This window comes from Strigops habroptila, unplaced genomic scaffold (assembly GCF_004027225.2).
Source record: "Strigops habroptila isolate Jane unplaced genomic scaffold, bStrHab1.2.pri NW_022045641.1_ctg1, whole genome shotgun sequence".
NCBI lineage: Eukaryota > Metazoa > Chordata > Aves > Psittaciformes > Psittacidae > Strigops > Strigops habroptila.
Genome location: NW_022651117.1, coordinates 1 through 20,218, shown reverse-complemented (window position 1 = coordinate 20,218; position 20,218 = coordinate 1). Strand labels below are relative to the sequence as shown.

Below are 20,218 nucleotides of genomic sequence, written 5' to 3'. Positions count from 1 at the left end.
TGGTGGGATAATGCAGGAAAATGCTATTAATAACAGTGAAATCTCTGTTCCTTCAGGAAGCGTGTCCGGAACCGGCCCCCGGCGCCTCCCAAATGCCTCATGGGCTCCGTCAGCGCCTTGAATTAACCCCCCTGGGGTTGGGTGACACGTTTGGGGGGTTTCTCCCTTCCAGGCTGTTGGTTCCTGGCCAGAAACGCCTCAAAATGCCTCCAAACGCGGCGTGTTCTTCATTGGGTTGCGAACGGTTCGTGCCGTGACTCAGCACGGCCCCAAAGTGCCGTGAAATGAGGAGGTTTTGGTGTGGGTTTATAGAAAATAAGCAAGAAAAGGTCGTTTGGGCTTTGCTGGGAAGAATAACATTAAAAAAGGGGTGTTTGGAAACGAAGAAAATGGGCAAAAAGAAGGGGGGAGGGTTGGGGTCTGTGTGTCCCCTTCAAGCACCGTTCCCCCCCCCCCAAGCACCGTTTCCCCCCCATTTGTGATCATTTGTGGGATAAAAGGAGCCCCGTTGCTCAGCGCGAGCAAAAGGGAGGTTAAAAATCATTAAAGAAATAACGAGAATGCTCCAAATTCCACCCCCCCCCCCCCCCCCAAGGTCAGAACGGGCAGAACTGAGACCAAAAATGGTGCTAAAATGAAAGGTTTCGGTGCTGAAACCCCCGCGGGGCAGCCGAGCACCTCCAGGGGCTGATGGAGGATGGGGGGGGGGGGAAAGGAGGAAAAAGGACAATAAAAAGATAAGACTATTTTTAGTTTAATTGGGGGGGGGTGATCAGAGGGATTATTTTCTCTCCTCCCTCCGCGGAAGCGGCGGCGGTGGCGCGGCTGCGTCGCGGCTTTATAAGGGGGCGCGGGGAGGGCCCGGCCCCAATCGCCATTAACGCTTGTGCGAGGGCGATTCCTGCTGCGGGGCTGCTCCTTTGCCTCTGAAATCGGCTTCTTTTTGACCCAAACGCTCTTAAAGCGGCGTTAGCTTTTTAAAAAGGGGCTTCCAGCAGCTTTACTTAAGGGAAAATGCTTTTAAAGCGTCTTCATTTAAAGAAAAAAGCTCTTAAAGCGACTTTATTTAAAGAAAAAAGGCTCTTAAAGCTGTTTTCTTTAAAGAAAAATAGCTCCTAAAGCTGTTTTCTTTGATTTTTTGATAGTTTAAAACGTGGCATTTCAGTCGTTTGAAAAGCCAAGAGCGAGCTGGGGGCTTCTTAATGAAACCTCGGATCTGCTTTGGTTTAGAAACAGGGAGCTCTTAAAGCTGTTGTAGTTTTAAAACCGAAGCTCTTAAAGCCGGTTTTCTTTGAGATCGGAGCTCTTAAAGCCGGTTTCCTTTAAACCCGGAGCTTCCCCGGCTGCTTGCTTTGAGGAGCAGGTTCTTTTGCCAGCGCTTAAACCGCCGCGATTCGCTGGGTTAGAGAAGCCGGGGCGAGCGCCTCAGGGAAACCCCCCTTTCCGAGCGGCTTTCGTGGGAGGAAGAAGAGCTCCTAAAGCAGATTTCTTCCTCGCTGCAGCTCTTAAAGCTGGTTTCTTGCTTCTAGAACGCTCCTAAAGCGCTTTCATTCTTTAGAGCAGCCCCTAAAGCCGCTTTAGGGCCCGTTCCGGAGCTCCGGGCACGGGCTGAGGGAGCGCTCCGGAGGCTCCGCGGCGCGGAAAGGACGCGGTAGATGCGGCAGCAGCCTGAGGGGAGAGAGAGCCCGAGGAGACGGCGGAGGGAAGAGACAGACGAGGAGGAGATGGAGAAGAACCAGGCGAGGAAATAGGAAGAGAAAATAGAGGAAAGAAAGAGAAAAAAGAAAATACAGGAAAAAATAGAGGAAAAAAAAAGAAAATAGAGGAAAAATAGAGGAAAAAATAGAAAAAGAAAATAGAGGAAAAAAGAGAAGAAAATAGAGGAAAAAAGAGAAAAAGAAAATACAGGAAAAAATAGAGGAAAAAAGAGAAGAAAATAGAGGAAAAAGAGGCAAAAAGGAAAGAGAAAAAAAATTAAAAATTGAAAAAGGAAAATATAAAATTGAGAAAAAATAAGAAAAATGAAAAAAGAAAAATTGGAAAAAAATTGAGGAAAAACGCTGCAAAAAAGATAAAAGAGAAAATAGAAAAAAAGAAAATAATGCCGAGAAATTGAGAAAAAAAATTGAGAGAAAAACTAAAAGAGAGAAAAAATAGAAAACAGGAAAAAAAGAAAATTCAGGAAGAAGAAAATTGAGGAAAATAAATTTGGGGAAATTGAGCCAAAAGAAAAAATTCAAAACGTTGAGGAAAAAATAGAAAAAATAGAGAAGAAAATAGGAAAAAAGGAAACCGGGAAACAGCCAAAAGGAGCGAAGCGGCGGCAGAGCCCGGCAGCGAGCGGCCGCTGGCGAGGAGCGGCGGGAGCCGCGGGGAGCGGAGCGGGGAGCCCAGGAAGCGGGAGCGGGAGGTGGAGCGAGGAGAAGCAGCGCTCGGAGCAGCGGCGCCGGCGGGACCAGAGCTAGAGCGGGGGGGGAGCCCCCCCGAGCGGCCGGAGGAAGGCGGGAAGAGCCGAGCAATGGGGCAGCGGCGCCGGAGCCGGCAGCGCCGCGGGAGGTTTGAGGCGTTGAGGGAAGGCAAAGCCGAGAGGAGCCGGAGCTTGTGGGGCTGGAGCAGGAGCCGCAGCCGGTGAGGCCCGGCCCCGTCTGGGGGCGATTTTGGGGGGGGGTTGTGGTGTTGGGGGGGGCTCTGGGGGGCTCTTGTCATTGCAGGCACCGCGGGCGCTGCTCCGCCGCCCCCTTTTGCCATAAAACTCCCAAGAAATGGGAAAATCCCCCCCCCCTCCAGCATCCCCAAGCTCCGGCTGCGCCGCAGCTCCCGCCGGCGCCGCGCAGTAAGTGCTCCCGCCTCCTTCCGGCCGCTCCCGCAGCGGCGGCGTGCGGGAGGGGTGGGCAGCAGGCTCCGGAAAGGGGGGACAAAGGGGGGAAATGGGGTTTTTTTTGGGGGGGGGGGGGTCTCGAGTGTGTTTCCACCCTCAGAGAAGCAGCCAAGATGCAGGAAAACAGGAAAAAAAAACACAGGAAAAACGCAGGAAAATGCAGGAAAAACGCAGGAAAAAGGCAGATAATGGTGAGAAAAATGCCAAGCAAAGCAAAAAAGCGATTCTGAGGGCCAGGGTTTGACCAAAACCGGCCAATCTGCACCCAAAGCGGGAGCTTGGCCCAGCGCCCCTCGGGGCCAAAGGCAGTGATGTGGTACCGCGGCACCGGGCGGAAGTAAGAGTTTGGGGTGAATTGGGGGGGTTTGGGTGTTGCCGTTGGGTTTTGGGGGGGGGGACGGGGGTGTCGGGGGGCCTGTTCCCAGCCTTTCCGCAGATGCCGTGCTGGGAGGCAGCTTGGAAGAACCCCCCCTTTTCCCCCCCAAAACGGAGCTGGAAAATGAGGACTTTCATCCCGAGTAGCTTCAGGAGCTTCCCATAGGAAAAACTAACGTAAAACCCCCCCAAAACGCCGGTGGAAGGTGGGGGGGGGGGGGGGGAAGGCACAAAACTGGTTTTTGGCTTCTCTCTGTTGCCAGGGTGCGGATTTGGGGGTTTTGGGGCGTTTTCGGCTGTTTTTGGTGTCATGGAGGGGGGTTGGGACTTGGTTGTGCCGTTGGTGGGAACGCTGCCCCCCCCCGCCCCCCCATTACACCACGTGGCATGTTTGCCCCCCCCCCATCCCACCACCCCCCCCCATCCCGGCGCGGCGAAACAATGGGATTTGGGCTGAAATGGCTCCAAACGGAGCGGGTTTGGCTGCTTTAACCCCCAAATCGGGGCGGGGGGGGGTGTTGTGTCTCGTGGGTGTTTCTTCCAGACCCCCCCATTCCAGTGTTGAGGATTCACAGCCGCCAACAGCCACATTGGGGCAAAAAAGCCCCAAAAAGGGTCTGCAGGAACACATAGGGAGAAAAACTAGCACCAAAAAAGGGTATTTTTGCTGCTTCCCCCCCCCCAAAAATGAGACATTCCGCAGTGGGACGCGCTGGGCTTCGCTGCTTTCCCCCCAAATTCCGCTCCCCCCCCCCCAAAGGGCCCACTTGGAGGGAGATTGAACCAAAATGTGGCTTTTCCCCCCCAAATCCTGCCGCGTGTCGCTCGGGGGGGGGGAGGGGGGAGGCTCTTTTTAACCGTTTTCCCAGTTTTTCCCCCCAAACGCCAGGAGTTGAGGAGGAGCCGCAGAGGTTTTGGGGAGGGAGGAGCTCAGAGGCTCCCGCTATTCCCGGTGCTGGTCCCGGTGCTGGTGTCCCCCCCCCCCCTTCTCCACCCCCCCGCAGTGACTGTGCCAAAACTGCCTCGATTGGCCCCAAAATGGCTAAAACCAAGACCCTCCCCCCCCGGCCCCCCGGCAGGAGCTCCCACCCCAAATCCCGCTTTCTGAGCCCATTTTGCGCCTGGGAAGGCCCCCCCCCGCCCCCCCCCGCCTGTTTTGCGATGGGGGCGCGTGACCTTGCCCCCAAACCCCCCATTTCTCACCCCATTTTGGGACCGAAGGGGACACGATCCTGACCCAAACCCCACTTTGTGACCCCGTTTTGCACCAGGGGAGTGCGATCCTGACCCGACCCCCCCAGTTCTCACCCCGTTCCCCCCCCCCCAAAATCCTGTTTATTCCGGTTAAAACAGCCCCAACCCACCCCCCCCCCCGCCGCGGTTTTGGCGGCGGTTCCCATGGGGGGGCGCTGATTTGTTGTGGTTTTTTGCCCCCAGCTGGTCCGTTTTCGGGGTGTTTTCGGGGTGTTTTGGGGTCCCCGCACCCCCCGTGGGGGAGGGGCCGCCCCGCCCCCGCCCCTCCCCCCCCGGAGGTTTTTTCTTTTCCTGAGAGAACCCCCCGCGTTGTCTCAGGTTTTGCTTTTTCGCCTCCGCCCCCCAAAAAGGCCCCAAAATGACCCCCCAAAAAAAAGCAAAAGGCGCCGGTGGCGGCACCCCCGGAGCTGCGCCCGGGGCGGGGTTCGACCCCCCGCGGCACCCGCTGCTTGTCGCGACAGGAGCCCCGTGTCACGACCGTGACCTCCTCATTGCAACGGTGTCTGTGTCCCCCCGTGTCCCCGCCATTTCTCCAGGACTCTTGTGCTGCTTTGGGGCACCCGTAGTGTGGGTGATGGTCACCCTCTGTTGTGATGGGAGCCCCTTGTCGTGACAGGGATCCCCTATTGCAATAGTCCCTTTTTCTCTAGGGGCCCCACGTTGCTTTGAGGCACTCATGATATGGGCAGCGGGGACCCCCATATCGTGATGGAGACGATATCACAGCAGGGACCCCTCACTGCAACCCCCCCCCCCCTTTTCTCCGGGGCCCCACGTTGCTTTGGGGCCTCATGACACAGGGACTGGGGTTGGGCCCGTGTCGTGACAGGGACCTCCTGTCACGACAAGGGCCCCGCATTGCTTTGAGGGCTCCGTTGAGACGGCCAGAGCCTGGCGTGTCCCTGAGTTGTGACAGAGCCCCTGCACTGCGACATGTCGCGACAGAACACCCCCCCCCCCCCCGTGACAATAAACTGCTGAGACTCGACCGGCTGCTCCTGTTGTGTCTGCTTGGGGGGGGTGGGGGGGTCGGTGTGACGTCACGCGGGTACGGCGCGCGTCACTGCTCGCTCCTGTGACGTCACTACCAGTTCCCGCAGCCTGGCAGTGACGTCACCGCCTGTTCCTGCCCGCGTGTCCCTCGTGCAGTGCTCTCGGGCCACGCCCCCTTTCCCCGCTCCACCCCTGGCCACGCCCCTTTCCTTGGCCACGCCCCCTCTGCAGCGTCCCTGGTTACTCCAAGGCCCCGCCCTTCCAAAGGCCCCGCCCCACGCTCTTCCACCCCTCCGCTCCTCGTCAACGGGGCCCCGCTACTCTGTGGCCCGCCCCTTCCCCGGCTCCTCCAATCGCCTGTCTCTGCCCCTGGAGACCACGCCCCCTGAGCCCGCCCCTTCCTCAGGCCCCGCCCCCTGCGTCCGTCACCGGATCCTCCCGCCCGGCGCCGCCGCCGCTTCCTCCGGGCCCGGCCCCGGCCTCGGCCCCCCCGTACCCCGGTACCCCCGCACCCAGGTACCTCGGTACCCCCGCCCCGCAGCCCGCGATGTGGCTCTTCTCCCGGGACCCCGTCCGGGATTTCCCCTTCGAGCTGGGCCAGCCCGACCCCGACCCGGACCCGGACCCGGACCCGGCCGCGGAGCCGGCCCCGCTCTGGCGGCTGCTGCGGGGCGGCGAAGGTGAGGGGGGTCTGGGGGGGTCCCCCCCGCCCGGCCCCGGCCCGGCCCCGGGCGGGCTCCCCCCGGCCCGGCCCCGGCCCGCCCTGCCCGCCGCCTCCCGCCCTGTCCCCGCAGGCGGACGGGGCCCCGGTGTCCCGTGTTCGCCCACAGCCCGGCCGCGGGGGACGCGGCCGCCACCGCCCTGGCCCGCGCGGCCCTGAAGCGCCTGCGCAGCCTGAGGCACCCCAACGTGCTGGGCTACCTGGACAGCCTGGAGGTGCGGGGCGGGGGGACGCGGGGGGACGCGGGGGGCAGAGGGACGGGGCGGGGATAAGTGGGGCTGTGGGGACAGTGAGGGGATGGGGGGGGCATGGCGGGACAGGGAGCCATGGGGGGCCCGTGGGGTGCCATGGGGTGTTATAGGGGGTGTCCATGGGGTGCTATAGGGGGTGTCCATGGGGTGCCATGGGGCGCCATGGGGTGTCTTTGGGGCGCCATGGTGCATCATGGGGTGTCTATGGGGCTCCATGGGGCGCCATGGGGTGTCTATGGGGTGCCATGGGGTGTCCATGGGGTGTCTATAGGGTGTCCATGGGGCGCCATGGGGTGTCTATGGGGCTCCATGGGGTGCCATGGGGTGTCTATGGGGCGCCATGGGTGCCATGGTGTGTCTATGGGTGCCATGGGGTGTCCATGGGGTGTCTATAGGTTGTCCATGGGGCGCCATGGGGTGTCCATTGGGGTGCCATGGGGTGTCTATGGGGCTCCATGGGGCGCCATGGGGGTGTCTATGGGGTGCCAGGGGGTTGTCCGTGGGTGTCTATGGGGTGCCATGGGGGCCACGGGGTGTCTATGGGGCGCCATGGGGTGCCATGGTGCGCATGGGTGTCTATGAGGTGTCTATGGGGCGCCATGGGGGTGTCTATGGGGTGCCATGGGCGCCAGGGGGTGTCCATGGGGTGGTCCTATGGGGCGCCATGGGGTGTCTATGGGGCGCCATGGGTTGTCCATGGGGTGTCCATGGGGTGTCTATTGGGGCGCCATGGGGTGGTCCTATGGGGGTGTCCATGGGGTGTCTATGGGGTGGCCATGGGGTGTCTATGGGGTGCCAATGGGGTGCCAATGGGGTGTCTATGGGGTGTCTATGGGGTGTCTATGGGGTGTCTATGGGTGTCTATGGGGCTCTATGAGGTGTCTATGGGGTGTCTATGGGGCACTATGGGGTGTCTATGGGGTGTCTATGGGGTGTCTATGGGGCACTATGGGGTGTCTATGGGTGCTATGGGGTGCCAGGGGGTGTCCGTGGGGTGTCTTATGGGGTGCCATGGGGCGCCATGGGGTGTCCTATGGGGCGCCATGCGGGTGCCATGGTGCGCCATGGGGTGTCTATGAGGTGTCTATGGGGTGCCATGGGGTGTCTATGGGGTGCAATGGGGTGTCTATGGGGTGCCATGGGGTTCTATGGGATGCTGTGGGGTGCCATGGGGTACAATGGGTGTCTATGGGGTGCAATGGGGTGCTATGGGGGTGTCTATGGGGTGCCATGGGGTGTCTATGGGCCCCCATGCTGTGTTCTATGGGCGCCCCATGGGGTGGTCCTATGGGCCGCCATGGGGTGTCTAATGGGGCGCCATGGGGGTGTCCATAGGGGTGTCCATGGGGTGTCTATGGGGGGCTATGGGGTGTCTATGGGGTGTCCATGGGGTGTCTATGGGGTGCTATGGGGTGTCTATGGGCGCCATGGGGTGTCCATGGGGTGTCCATGGGGTGTCTATGGGGGCGCCATGGGGGTGTCCATGGGGGGTCCATGGGGTGTCCATGGGGTGTCTATGGGGCGCCATGGGGTGTCCATGGGGTGTCCATGGGGTGTCTATGGGGCGCCATGGAGTGTCCATGGGGTGTCCATGGGGTGTCCATGGGCCGCCATGGGGTGTCTATGGGGGGCCCCGCGGTGCTGACGGCGCCGCGGCCTCCCCAGACGGAGCACACGCTGTACCTGGTGACCGAGGAGGTGACGCCGCTGCGGAGGCACGCTGCGGCTGCGGCCCCCCGGGCGGCGCCACGGGCGAGCAGGAGGTGGCCCTGGGCCTGCACCAGCTCCTGGTGAGCGGGGGGGCCTGCGCTGGGGGGGGCCTGTGCTATGGGGTGACACCTGTGCTATGGGTCCCTGTGCTATGGGAGGTCTCTGTGCTATGGGGTGACTCCTGCGCTGTGGGTCCCTGTGGTATGGGGTCCCTGTGCTGTGGGGTGACCCCTCTGCTGTGGGTCCCTGTGCTGTGGGGTGACCCCTGTGCTATGGGGGGGGCCCTGGTGTATGGGGGGTGTCGCTCTGCTATGGGGTGACCCTTGTGCTATGGGTCCCTGTGTTATGGGGGTCCCTGTGCTATGGGTCCCTGTGCTATGGGGTCCCTGTGCTGTGGGTCCCTGTGCTATGGGGTCCCTGCGCTGTGGGTCCCTGTGCTGTGGGTCCCTGTGCTATGGGGTCCCTGTGCTATGGGGTCCCTGCACTGTGGGTCCCTGTGCTGTGGGTCCCTGTGCTATGGGTCCCTGTGCTGTGGGTGTCTGTGCTATGGGTGGGGGGCTCCCTGTGCTGTGGGTCCCTGTGCTATGGGGTCCTGCGCTGTGGGTCCCTGTGCTGTGGTCCCTGTGCTATGGGGTCCCTGCGCTGTGGGTCCCTGTGCTGCGGGCGCTCCCCCGAGCGCCCCCTGAGCGCCCCCCGGGCGCGCCTGTGGGTCCCGCAGACGGCGCTGGCGTTCCTGGGCGCCTCGGGGCTGGTGCACCACGCGCTGGGGCTCGGCGCACGTGTACGTGGCGCCGGGGGGGGGCTGGAAGCTGGGGGGGCTGGAGCGGGTGGCGGCCACCGGCGACGGGGCCCCCCCCGGCCCCCCGGCGCCCCCCCGCGCCCGCAGGACCCCCCCGAGCTCAGCGAACCCCGCGCCGGGGCGCGGGGAGCCCTGGTGAGCTGGGGGGGGGCGGGGGGGGTGGGGGGATGGGGGGTGATGGGGACATGGGGGGGTCATGTGGGGCAATGGGGGGTCATGGGGGGATTGGGGGTTCAACCCCCATCATTGGGCTGATGGGGACATGGGGGGATGGGAGGGGTCATTGGGGGATGGAGGGGTCATTGGGGGCGAGGGGAGTCATGGGGGGATGACGGGATGGGGGGTGATGGGGACATGGGGGGATGGGGGGTCAATTGGGGATGGGGGGGTCACTGGGGGCGGGGGGGGTCGTGGGGGGATGAGGGGGTCATTGGGGGGATGGGGGACATGGGGGGATGGGGGGGTCATTGGGGGGATGGGGACATGGGGGGATGGGGGTCATTGGGGGGATGGGGGTCATGGGGGATGTGGGGGGTCACTGGGGGGATGTGGGTTCGTGGGGGCCCCGGGGGGTGCCGGGGGGTCCCTGCGCTGCCACGTGTCCCCCCAGGGCAGGGGACATGTGGCGCTTGGGCTGCCTCATCTGGGAGGTGTTCAACGGCCCTGCCCACCGCGCGGGGGCGCTGCGCAGCTTCGGCCAAGGTCAGAGCGGGCCCGGGCCCCCCCAGACCCGCCCCAGGCACAGGCGGGTGCCCCCAAACACAGCGGGTACCCCCAAACACAGCGGGTACCCCCAGACCCGCCCGCACCCCCAAACACAGCGGGTGCCCCCAAACACAGCGGGTACCCCCAGACCCGCCCGCACCCCCAGACCCGCTGGGGTATCCCCAGCTGCAGCAGGTACCCCCTAAACCAGTGTCTACCCCCAAACCCATGGGGTACCCCCAGATACGGCCGGGGTACCCCCAAACCCACCAGGACACCCCTCCAAGCTCCTGCATTCCCTCCACCCCAACACGGGTCCCCCCGGGGTGGTTCCCCCCCTGCGCCCCACGGGTCCCTCCAGCCACCAGCCCCCCCCCTCCATGGGGGCCCCCCCAAACCCTTGAGCCCCACGGCGCTGCTGTCGGCCCCCCCCGGTGCCAGCGCTGCCCCCCGGTGCCGCAAGGTGCCGCTGGGGCTGGTGGCCGCCCTTCTCGGAAGCTGGTGGCCCGCGGAGCCGTCGGCGCGGCCGGGCCCGGAGCAGCTCCTGCAGCGGCTGTCAGCCGCCCCGGAGCCTTCCTGAGCTGCGCCCTGGTGCGGCACCGCGCCTCTTCCTGCAGCAGCTGCAGGTGCTGCTGGCCCCATCCCCGGCATCATCCCATCCCCATCCATCCCCATCCCATCCCATCCCCCATCCCATCCCCATCCCATCCCCATCCCATCCCATCCCCATCCCCCACCCCTCCCATCCCATCCCCATCCCCATCCCATCCCCATCCCATCCCCATCCCCATCCCATCCCCATCCCATCCCCATCCCCATCCCCATCCCCATCCCCATCCATCCCCATCCCATCCCCATCCCCATCCCATCCCCATCCCATCCCCACCCCATCCCCATCCCCACCCCATCCCATCCCCATCCCCACCCCATCCCATCCCCATCCCCATCCCATCCCCATCCCATCCCCATCCATCCCCATCCCATCCCATCCCCACCCCATCCCATCCCATCCCCATCCCCATCCCATCCCATCCCCATCCCATCCCCATCCCATCCCCATCCCATCCCATCCCCATCCCATCCCCATCCCATCCCATCCCCATCCCCATCCCATCCCCATCCCATCCCCATCCCCATCCCCATCCCATCCCATCCCCATCCCCACCCCATCCCATCCCCATCCCGCCCGGTGCCGGTGCCGGTGCCGATGCCGGTGCGTGCCGGCAGGTGCGGGAGCCGGGGGGAGCGCCGCGCCTTCCTGCAGGCTCTGCCCTCGCAGCTGGAGGCGCTGCCGGAGCCGTTCCTGCGGCACCAGCTGCTGCCGCGGCTGCTGGAGGCGCTCGACATGGGCAGCGCCGACGCCAGCGCCCTGCCCGCCATGCTGCAGGTGAGCGCGCCCCAATAGCGCTCCATAGCGCCCCATAGCGCCCTGCCCGCCATGCTTGCAGGTGAGCGCGCCCCATAGCACCCTGCCCCATAGCGCCCCATAGCGCCCTGCCCGCCATGCTGCAGGTTGAGCGCGTCCCATAGCACCCTGCCCCATAGCGCCCATAGCGCCCTGCCCGCCATGCTGCAGGTGAGCCCGCCCTATAGCGCCCATAGTGCCCCATAGGCCCCTGCCATAGCGCCCTGCCCGCCATGCTGCAGGTGAGCACGCCCCATAGCGCCCCATAGCGCCCTGCCCCATAGCGGCCCCATAGCGCCCTGCCCGCCATGCTGCAGGTGGAGCGCGGTCCCATAGCACCCTGCCCCATAGCGCCCCATAGCGCCCTGCCCGCCATGCTGCAGGTGAGCCCGCCCTATAGCGCCCCATAGTGCCCCATAGCGCCCTGCCCCATAGCGCCCTGCCCGCCATGCTGCAGGTGAGCACGCCCCATAGCGCCCCATAGCCCCCCATAGTGCCCTGCCCCATAGCGCCCATAGCCCCACATAGCACCCTGCCCGCCATGCTGCAGGTGAGCGCGCCCCATAGCGCCCTGCCCGCCATGCTGCAGGTGAGCGCGCCCCATAGCCCCCATAGCGCCCCATAGCCCCCCATAGCGCTCTGCCCGCCATGCTGCAGGTGAGCCTGCCCCATAGCGCCCCATAGCCCCCATAGCGCCCTGCCCCATAGCACCCCATAGCCCCCATAGCACTCCATAGCGCCCTGCCCGCCATGCTGCAGGTGAGCCCCATAGCGCCCCATAGCGCCCCATAGCGCCCCATAGCACTCCATAGCGCCATAGCACCCCATAGCGCCCCATAGCGCCCCATAGCGCCCCATAGCCCCCATAGCGCCCCATAGCGCCCTGCCCACCGTGCTGCAGGTGAGCACCGCCCCATAGCGCCCCATAGCGCCCCATAGCGCCCTGCCCGCCGTGCTGCAGGTGAGACCCCCCAGGAACCCCCCATCACCCCCCATACACCCGGTGGGTCCCCCCTGCCCGTGTCCCGATGGCCCCCATGTCCCCGGCCCTGCCCCCGCAGGTGGCGAAGCTCTTGGACCCCCCGAGTACCAGGAGCGCGTCGTCCCCATCATCGTGCGCCTCTTCTCCTCCCCCGACCGGGCGCTGCGCATGCAGCTGCTGCAGCAGGTGCTCGCCGTGGGGCGCGGGGGGCACGTGTGGGGCTGGGGTCCTCCCCGCCGTGGGGCGCGGGGGCACGTGTGGGGCTGGGGTGCTCCTTGCCGTGGGGCGCGGGGGCACGTGGGGCTGGAGTCCTCCTCGCCGTGGGGCTTGGCACCGCTGTCTCCCTCACCTGGGACAAGCACTGGGGGTCTCGTGGGTCTGTGGGGGTAAGTGGGGGTCTCTGTGGGTCACTATGCATCTCTGTGGGTCTGGGGGAGATCTCTATGGGTCCCCGTGGGGCTCACGCTGCCCCACAGCTGCAGCACTGGGTCGGTGTGGGGCGCCGTGGCGGTGTGGGGCTTACGCTGCCCCACAGCTGCAGCACTGGGTCGGTGTGGGGCGCCGTGGGGCGGTGTGGGGCTCACGCTGCCCCACAGCTGCAGCAGTGGGTCGGTGTGGGGCGCCGTGGGGCGGTGTGGGGCTCACGCTGCCCCACAGCTGCAGCACTACGTGGAGTTCCTGCCCGAGGCCACGGTGGACGCTCAGATCTTCCCGCACGTGGCTCAGGGCTTCCTGGACACCAACCCCGCCATCCGCGAGCAGACGGTCAAGGTGGGGCCCCCCGGACCCCCAACGTGTGGGGTGTCCCCCCCCAAGAGCCGCGTGTGGCCCCACACATGGGGAACCCCGGACACCTCCCCCCCCTCCATCATTGCGCCCCCAAAATACCTGGGTCCCCCCACCCTGTGGGCCCCTCCAACCCCTGGCTCCCCCCAGACTCCTGTGTGCCCCCTAATATCTGGGTTCACCCCCCCCCCAATCACTTGGGTGCCCCCAACTGTCTGGGTGCCCTCAACCTCCTGGGTCCCCCCCAAGCCCCTGGATGCCCCCAACTCCTGGGTGCTGCCCAAGCTGCTGAGTCCCCCCCAGTCACTTGGGTCCCCCCAAATATACAGGTCTCCCCAACCCCAGGGTCCCCCCCACCCCTGGATGCCCCCAAACTCTTGGGTCCCCCCCAAGCTCCTGAGTCACTTGGGTACCCCCACATAGGGGGGGTTCCCCCCTGTCACTCGGGTCCCCCCAACCCTCACATGCCCCCCAACTCCTGGGCTCCCCACAAGCTCCCGTTCCCCCCAACCCCCGGGGTGTCCCCCCAACGCCGTCCCCGCTCTCCCCCCGCAGTCGATGGTGCTCTTGGCCCCCGCCTGGGGGAGGCTCCGCGGGGCCGGGACCTGCCGCGGCTGCTGCTGCGGGTGCAGGCGGGCGACGAGCTGGGCCCGATCCGCTGCAACGCCACCGTGTGCCTGGGCGGCTGGGCCCGCTGCTCCCCCCTGCGGTGAGACCCCGACACTGCACTCCCTGATCCCCCATAGCCACCGTGTGCCTGGGGCGGCTGCTCCCCCCTGCGGTGAGACCCCGACACTGCACCCCCTGAGCCCCCATAGCCACCGGGTGCCTGGGGGGCCGGGTCCCTTCCTCTCCCTGTGAGACCCTAACGCCCCCTCCGAGCCCCCCTGCACCCCAAAGCCCCCCTGACCCCTGTAGCACCCAGCACCCATAACCACCCCCAGCACCCATTGCCCCCCAGCCCCCTCGCTGTGTTCCCCATCATCCTCTCTGCACCCATTGCTCCCATCACCCATTGCCCCCAGCACCCATTGCCCCCAGCACCCAACAGCACCCGTCACCCATTGCCCCCAGCACTCACCAGCACCCAGTGCCCCCGGCACCCATTGCCCCCCGCACCCACCAGCACCCATTGCCCCCAGCACCCATTGCCCCAGCACCCAACAGCACCGATCATCCATTGCCCCCAGCACCCACCAGCACCATTGCCCCCAGCACCCATTGCCCCCAGCACCTCTCCCCCGTCCCCCAGGTTCGGCAGCGGGTGCTGGCCCAGCACTGGTGCGGGCGACACGGGACCCGTTCCCCCCGGCGCGGGCGGCCGCCGTCGCGCCTTCGCGGCCACCCATGGGTGCTACTCGGTGCAGGAGTGCGCGAGCAGGGTGCTGCCGGCGCTGTGCGCGCTCACCACCGACCCGCACCCCGGCGTGCGCAAGCAGGTCAGGCCGAGGGCTCGGGGGCCCATTGCGGGGGGGGGGGGGGTGTCAGGGTGCTCGTGGGGTGGGTGCTGGGGGTCCCATTGCAATGGGGGTGCTGGGCACTCCTTGAAGCGGTGCTGGGTTCTGGGTGCTGGGGTCCATTGCAATGGGTGCTGGATGGGGTCTAGTGCTGGTGAGCCCGTTGCAATGGGGGTCAGGGTGCTCATGGGGTGGGTGCTGGGTGTGGGGGGGTCTGGGTGCCCCATGGGCGTTATGGGTGCCAGGGCTCCGAGTGCGGGGTGCTCAGGGGGTGGGTGCTCACACACTGGGGGGGTGTCTCTCACTGTGTCCCCCCCCCTCAGGCATTTCGGGCCATCCGCAGCTTCCTGGATCAGCTGGAGGCGGCCGCGGAATCCGGGGGGCCCCGGAGGGGGGTGAGATAATGGGGGGGCTTGGGGGGGGGAGGGAATGGGGGCAGGGGCACATGTGGGGGGGGGCAGTAACTGGGGACTCATGAATGGGGCACCTGGGGCTGGTTTGGGGGTGCCCCCCTCATTGACCCGTCTCTCCCCCCCAGACTCCCCCAATGCAGCCGCTGCGGCGGGGGGGGCCCCGGGGGGTTGGGGGCCGCCGTGTCCTGGGCTGTCACCGGCGTCACCTCCCTGACGGCGCGACTGATGGGGGCTGAGGCTGGGGCCCCCCCACAGGGCCCCCCCCAACAGCCCCCCCCCGAGGGCCCCCCCAGCCCCCCAAAAGGTGAGTGACCCCTAAACCCCCCCCGGGACCCCAAACCCCTCGGGGGGGGGGGGCAAATGACTCTGCCCCCGGGTCCTGACCCCCCCTCCCAGCCATGGGGACCCCCCCTGACCTCCACATTTTGTGTCCCCCCCAGAGCCCCCCCCCGAGAGAGCCCCCCCGGAGGACGCCGATGGATGGGACGATGACTGGGGCAGCCTGGAGGTGACTGTGGGGGGGGGGGGGTCACACTTGGGGGGGGGGAGGTGTGTCACACTTGGGGGGAAGGGCACAATGTGACACCCCCCCCATCTGTGTGGGTCCCCCCCAGGACATGGAGGTGCCGCGGAGCCCCCCCGCCAGCAGTGAGGAGGATGTGGGGGCCCCCCCCCAGGCCCCCTCATCAGACCCCCCCCAGCCCCCCCTGCAGCGCAGGAGGAGGGGAGGGGGACTGGGGGTGGGGGGGAATGGGGCACCGAGGACGCCTGGGAGGCTCTGCCCAGCCAGAGGGGTGAGACCCCCCCCCCGGGACCCCAATACACTGAGAGACCCCCCCAGTTCCTTGGGACTCTGATGATCATCCCCCATGGACCCCCTGACCCCCCAACCCCCCCGGGACACCCCAGGGACCCGCCTGAGCCTTCTGGGACACTCAAGGACCCCCCTAATCCCTCCCCGGCCCCCATTGGTCTCACTGGGGTACCCCCATATCGTGACCCTTCCCAGTGTCACCCAGGACCCTCCCAAGATCCCCATTGGCCTCACTGGGGGACACCCCCCTCCCCCGCATTGGGGTACCCCTGTATCATAACCCTCCCCAATGCCCCCCCCCCCCAGGGTCCCCCATTGGCCTCACTGGGGGACACCCCCCTACCCCCATTGGGGTACTCCTTTATCATAACCCTCCTAATGCCCCCCCCCACCAGGGTCCCCCATTGGCCTCACTGGGACCCCCCACTGGAGTACCCCATATCATGACCCCCCCAATGCCCCCCAGGGCCACCACTGGGCTCACTAGGACACCCCCCCATTGGGGGTACCCCCATATCGTTACCCCTCCCAATGACACCCCCCCCCAGGGCCCCCCATTGGCCTCACTGCCCCCCCCCCGCGCAGGGCCCCCCCGGAGCCGGACCGCGCGGCAGCAGCGGCGGCGGCGCGAGGCGGACGCGAAGCTGCGGGGGGGGCCCCGGCCCCGCCCCCGAAGCTGGGGGCGCGCAAACAGGACTGAGCGCGGGAATAAACCGCGTGCGGGAGCGAGCGGTCACGTGTGTGTGTGTGCGCGCGCGCGCGGAGTGCGGTCACGTGTCAGAGCGGTCACGTGTCAGAGCGGTCACGTGGCGGCGCATGGCAGAGGAGCGGGGAGGGGCGCGGAGCAGCGCGGGAGGAGGCGGGAGGAGGTGGCGGAGGGGCGGGGGGGAGGGGGAGGGCACGGGGGGGGCAGGAACAGCCAAGACGGGGGGGGGGGGGGGGCAGAGAAGGGGGAAAGAAATGGGGGGGAGGGGGCCGCGAGGGGGGGGAGGGGGCCGCGGGGGGGGAGGGGGCAGAGGGGGGGGTTCGACTTAGAAATGGGGGGGCACAAAGGGGGGTGAGCCGGGGGGCGGGGGAACCCCAATGGGGGACCCAGGTAGGGGGAGGGCACGGACGGACCCAGGACTTGGGGGACGGGGACACGGGACCCAAAAGGGGACCCAGGAGCCGCCCCCCCCCCCCGCAGGACCCATCCGTGCGGCTCTCGAAGGCGCTGAGCTACGTCCTGCGCCACGGGGCTGTGGCCGAGGGGCTGCCCATGGGGCCGGGTGCGTGTGTGGGACCCCCCCCACCCCTATGACCTGCCCTGGGACCCCCAACTGCCCCCAAACCACCCCAGAGCACCCCAAGTGTGCTCTAGGACCCCCCTCATCATCTCCGGGACCCCAAAATGCTCCCTCGGACACCCCCAAGTCCCCCTCCTGGACCCCAAACCACCCCAGCAGCCTCCAGGACCCCCCCCCCAAATGCCCCCCGTGGGACCTCTCGTCACTTAGAGATTCCCCCAAGTGCCCCCTGGGACCCTCCCCATTACCTCTGGGACTCCAAAATGCCCCATGGGACCCCCCAATGCCTTCCAGAACCCCCCCATATCCCCCATGGGACCTTTCATTGCTTATAGACCCCCAAGTGCCCCCTGGGACCCCAAACCACCCCCAGGATCTCCCCACATGCCCCCCATGGGACATCTCATCATCTATAGGCCCCACCAAGTGCCTCCCGGGACACCCCCCCCACCCCCAGGTGCCCCTGGGACCCCCTCATCGCCTCTGGGACCCCCCAAGTGCCCATCGCACCTCTCATCACCTCTGGGCCCCCCTCAAATGCCCTCCTGTCCCCTAAACCTCCCTCAGGACCGCCCCCCCCATGGGACCTCTCATCATCTATAGACACCCCCCCCCCTTCCCCATCACCTCTGGGCCCCCACTCCGCCCCCCGGGCCCCCCTCGGCACTAACGGGGGGGGGGGTGCACAGACGGGTTCGTGCCGCTGGGGGCGCTGCTGCGGCTGCGGCGCTTCGCGGCCGTGTCGGAGCGGGACGTCCGGCGCGTGGTGGCCGCGGACCCGAAGGGACGGTTCGAGCTGAGCCCGGACCCGCCGCGGATCCGCGCGAACCAGGGGCACTCCCTGCACGTGAGCGGGGGTGGAAGGGGGGCTGGGGGGTCCCAAAGGGGGCTGGGGGTCCCTGGGGGCTCTAGAGGGGTTTTGGGGGTCTCAAAGGGGGTTTGGGGCGTCCCTGAAGGGCTCTAGAGGGGGTTTTGGGGGTTTTATGGTGGTTCTCTGGAGGGGACTTGGGGGCTCCAAAGGGGGCTTGGGGTCCCTGGAGGTTAGAGGGATTTGGGGGTCTCTAAAGGGGGTTGGGGTCCCTGGGGGGCTCTAGAGGGGGTTTGAGGGTCCCAAAGGGGATTTTGGGGTCCCTGCGGGTCTCTGGAGGGGACTTGGGGGCTCCAAAGGGGGCTTGGGGGTACCTGGGGGTCTCTAGAGGGGACTTGGGGTCCCAAAGGGGGTTGGGGGTCTCTGGGGGCTCTAGAGGGGTTTTGGGGTCCCAAAGGGGGTTTGGGGGGTCCCTGAAGGGCTCTAGATGGGACTTGGGGGTCCCAAAGGGGGGTTTTATGGGAGTCTCTAGAGGCAACTTGGGGGTCCCTGGGGGGGCTCTAAAGGGATTTGGGGGTTTTTATGGGGGCTCTAGATTGAACTTGGGGGTCCCAAAGGGGGGTTTGGGGGTCCCTGGGGGTCTCTAGAGGGGTTTGGGGGTCCCAAAGGGGATTTGGGGGTCCCTGGAGGGCTGTAGAGGGGATTTGGGGTCTCTAAAGGGGGTTTGGGGGTGCCTGGGGGGCTCTAGATGGGACTTGGGGCTCCAAAGGGGGCTGAGGGGTCCCTGGAGGCCTCTAGAGGGGGTTGGGTCTCAAAGGGGGTTTGGGGGGTCTAAAGGGATTTTGGGGTTTTTATGGGAGGCTCTAGATTGAACTTGGGGTCCAAAGGGGAGTTTGGGGGTCCCTGGGGTCTCTAGAGGGTCCTTGTGGGTCTCAAAGGGGTTTGGGGGTCCCTGGTGGCTCTAGAGGGGGTTTGGGGGTCTCTAAAGGGGGTTTGGGGGGTTTATGGGGGTCTCTAGAGAGGACTTGTGGGTCTCAAAGGGGGTTTGGGGGTCCCTGGGTGATTGAGGGGCTCGGGGGGGGGGGTCGCGGCTGTTTGGGGTCCCCGGGGCTGTTCGGGGGCTCCGGGCTGTGTTTCGGGGCGCAGGTGCCGGAGCTGGCGCTGGTGCCGCTGCGCACCCCCGAGGCGCTGCCCCGCACCCTGGCCCACGGCACCCGGCGCCGCTGCTGGGCCCGGATCCGCGCCGAGGGGCTGCGCCCATGGGCCGGACCACATCCACCTGGCGGCCGCGCTGCCCGGGGACCCCGGCGTGCGCAGCGGTGGGGCCCGCGGGGGGCCGGGCCTTGGGGTCCCTGGGCTGCACGGGGGGGTGGGGGCTCGAGAGAGGGATTTGGGGGGGCCCAAAGGGGGTTGGCGGGGGTCCCAAAGGGGGTTCGGGGGGTCCCAAAGGGGACTTGGGGTGGTCCAAGGGATTGGGGGGTCCCAAAGGGGTTCGGGGGGTCCCAAAGGGACTTGGGGGGTCCAAAGGGGACTTGGGGGACTCTGGGTGGGTCTGTAAGGGGATCTGGGAGCCACTGGGGGGGCTCCAGAGGGAATTGTGGGGGTCTCAAAGGGGGTTCGGGGGGTCCCAAAGGGGACTTGGGGAGGGCCCAGAAGGGGACTTGGGGGGTCCCAAAGGGGGTTCGGGGGGTCTCAAAAGGGGGTTCGGGGTGCCTCAGGGGGATGGGAGGGCCCTGGGGGGTCCCGGCGCCCCCCCCCCCGATCCCCCCACCCCCAGGGATGAGGCCGGACTCGGAACTCGCCATCAATCATCGACGGGCCCCGGGCGCTGGCGGGTGAGGGGGGGCCGCGGGGGGGGGGTGCGGGGAGGGGGGGGGTCCCAGGGGCCCCCCGCTGACACCCCCCCCCCCCCCCGCAGAGGGGGTCCCCTTCTTCTGCTCGGCCAATGGGGTGATCCTGTCCCCGGGGGGCCCGGCGGGAACATCCCCCCCGCTGCTTCTCTGCGCCTCCTGCAGCTGCGCCCGCGCCGTGAGCCCGGGGCCGGGGGGGCCCGTGGGGCTGGGGGGGGGGGCCTTGGGGGCTCGGGGTGTGGGGGGGACATTTTGGGGGAATCCATGTTTCTGGGGGGGGGGGGGGGAGTGTCCCAGGGTTTTGGGGGTCCCAAGTGTCTGGGGGGGGGGTCGCAGGTTATGGGGGCACCCCTTGTTTCAGGTGTCTTGGGGGGAACCCGGCTTTGGTGGGGGGGGGGGGGTGTCCAGTGCTTTGGGGGGTGCTGAGGCTTTTGGGGGGGTCCCAACCGTCTCGTGGCACGCAGGTATTTGGGGCTCACCCAGTTTTATTGGGGGGACACAGGGGGTTTGGGGTGTTCCACGCTGGGGGGGGGCACCCCAGACATCCGGGTACCCCAACACCCCCCCCTCAAAGAGAGCCCCTGTTGCCATGGTAACAACCCTTTATTGCCCCCCCCAGGGCTGTTCTGCCTCTGGAGGAGCCTTTGCACGAGAGGGGGGGGGGCAGCCTCCTCGCACGGGGGCCCCCGGTGCCCCCATAGAAGCCAATAAACCGTGACCCGGTGCTCACA

At 66.5% G+C, this 20,218-nt stretch overlaps 2 protein-coding genes across 2 annotated transcripts; both read left to right on the top strand.

Moving 5' to 3' along the window:
* Positions 1 to 4,865: 4,865 nt before the first annotated feature.
* LOC115603579 (basic proline-rich protein-like) lies at positions 4,866 to 8,988 on the top strand. The gene is made up of 5 exons (XM_030475523.1): positions 4,866 to 5,006; positions 5,732 to 6,180; positions 6,295 to 6,436; positions 8,138 to 8,262; positions 8,901 to 8,988. Coding segments are annotated over exons 1-5 (858 nt in total). The 3' UTR covers positions 8,902 to 8,988.
* A 1,167-nt stretch (positions 8,989 to 10,155) lies between these two features.
* On the top strand, positions 10,156 to 20,218 carry LOC115603581 (collagen alpha-1(I) chain-like). The gene is given in 19 exon segments (XM_030475525.1): positions 10,156 to 10,312; positions 10,914 to 11,073; positions 12,153 to 12,259; positions 12,731 to 12,844; positions 13,415 to 13,568; positions 14,112 to 14,298; positions 14,640 to 14,711; positions 14,855 to 15,033; positions 15,170 to 15,237; positions 15,344 to 15,523; positions 16,129 to 16,260; positions 16,730 to 16,811; positions 17,519 to 17,676; positions 18,784 to 18,890; positions 18,892 to 18,956; positions 19,415 to 19,443; positions 19,445 to 19,472; positions 19,556 to 19,665; positions 20,107 to 20,218. Coding segments are annotated over 17 exon segments (1,782 nt in total). The 5' UTR covers positions 10,156 to 10,312; positions 10,914 to 11,073; positions 12,153 to 12,241; the 3' UTR covers positions 20,206 to 20,218.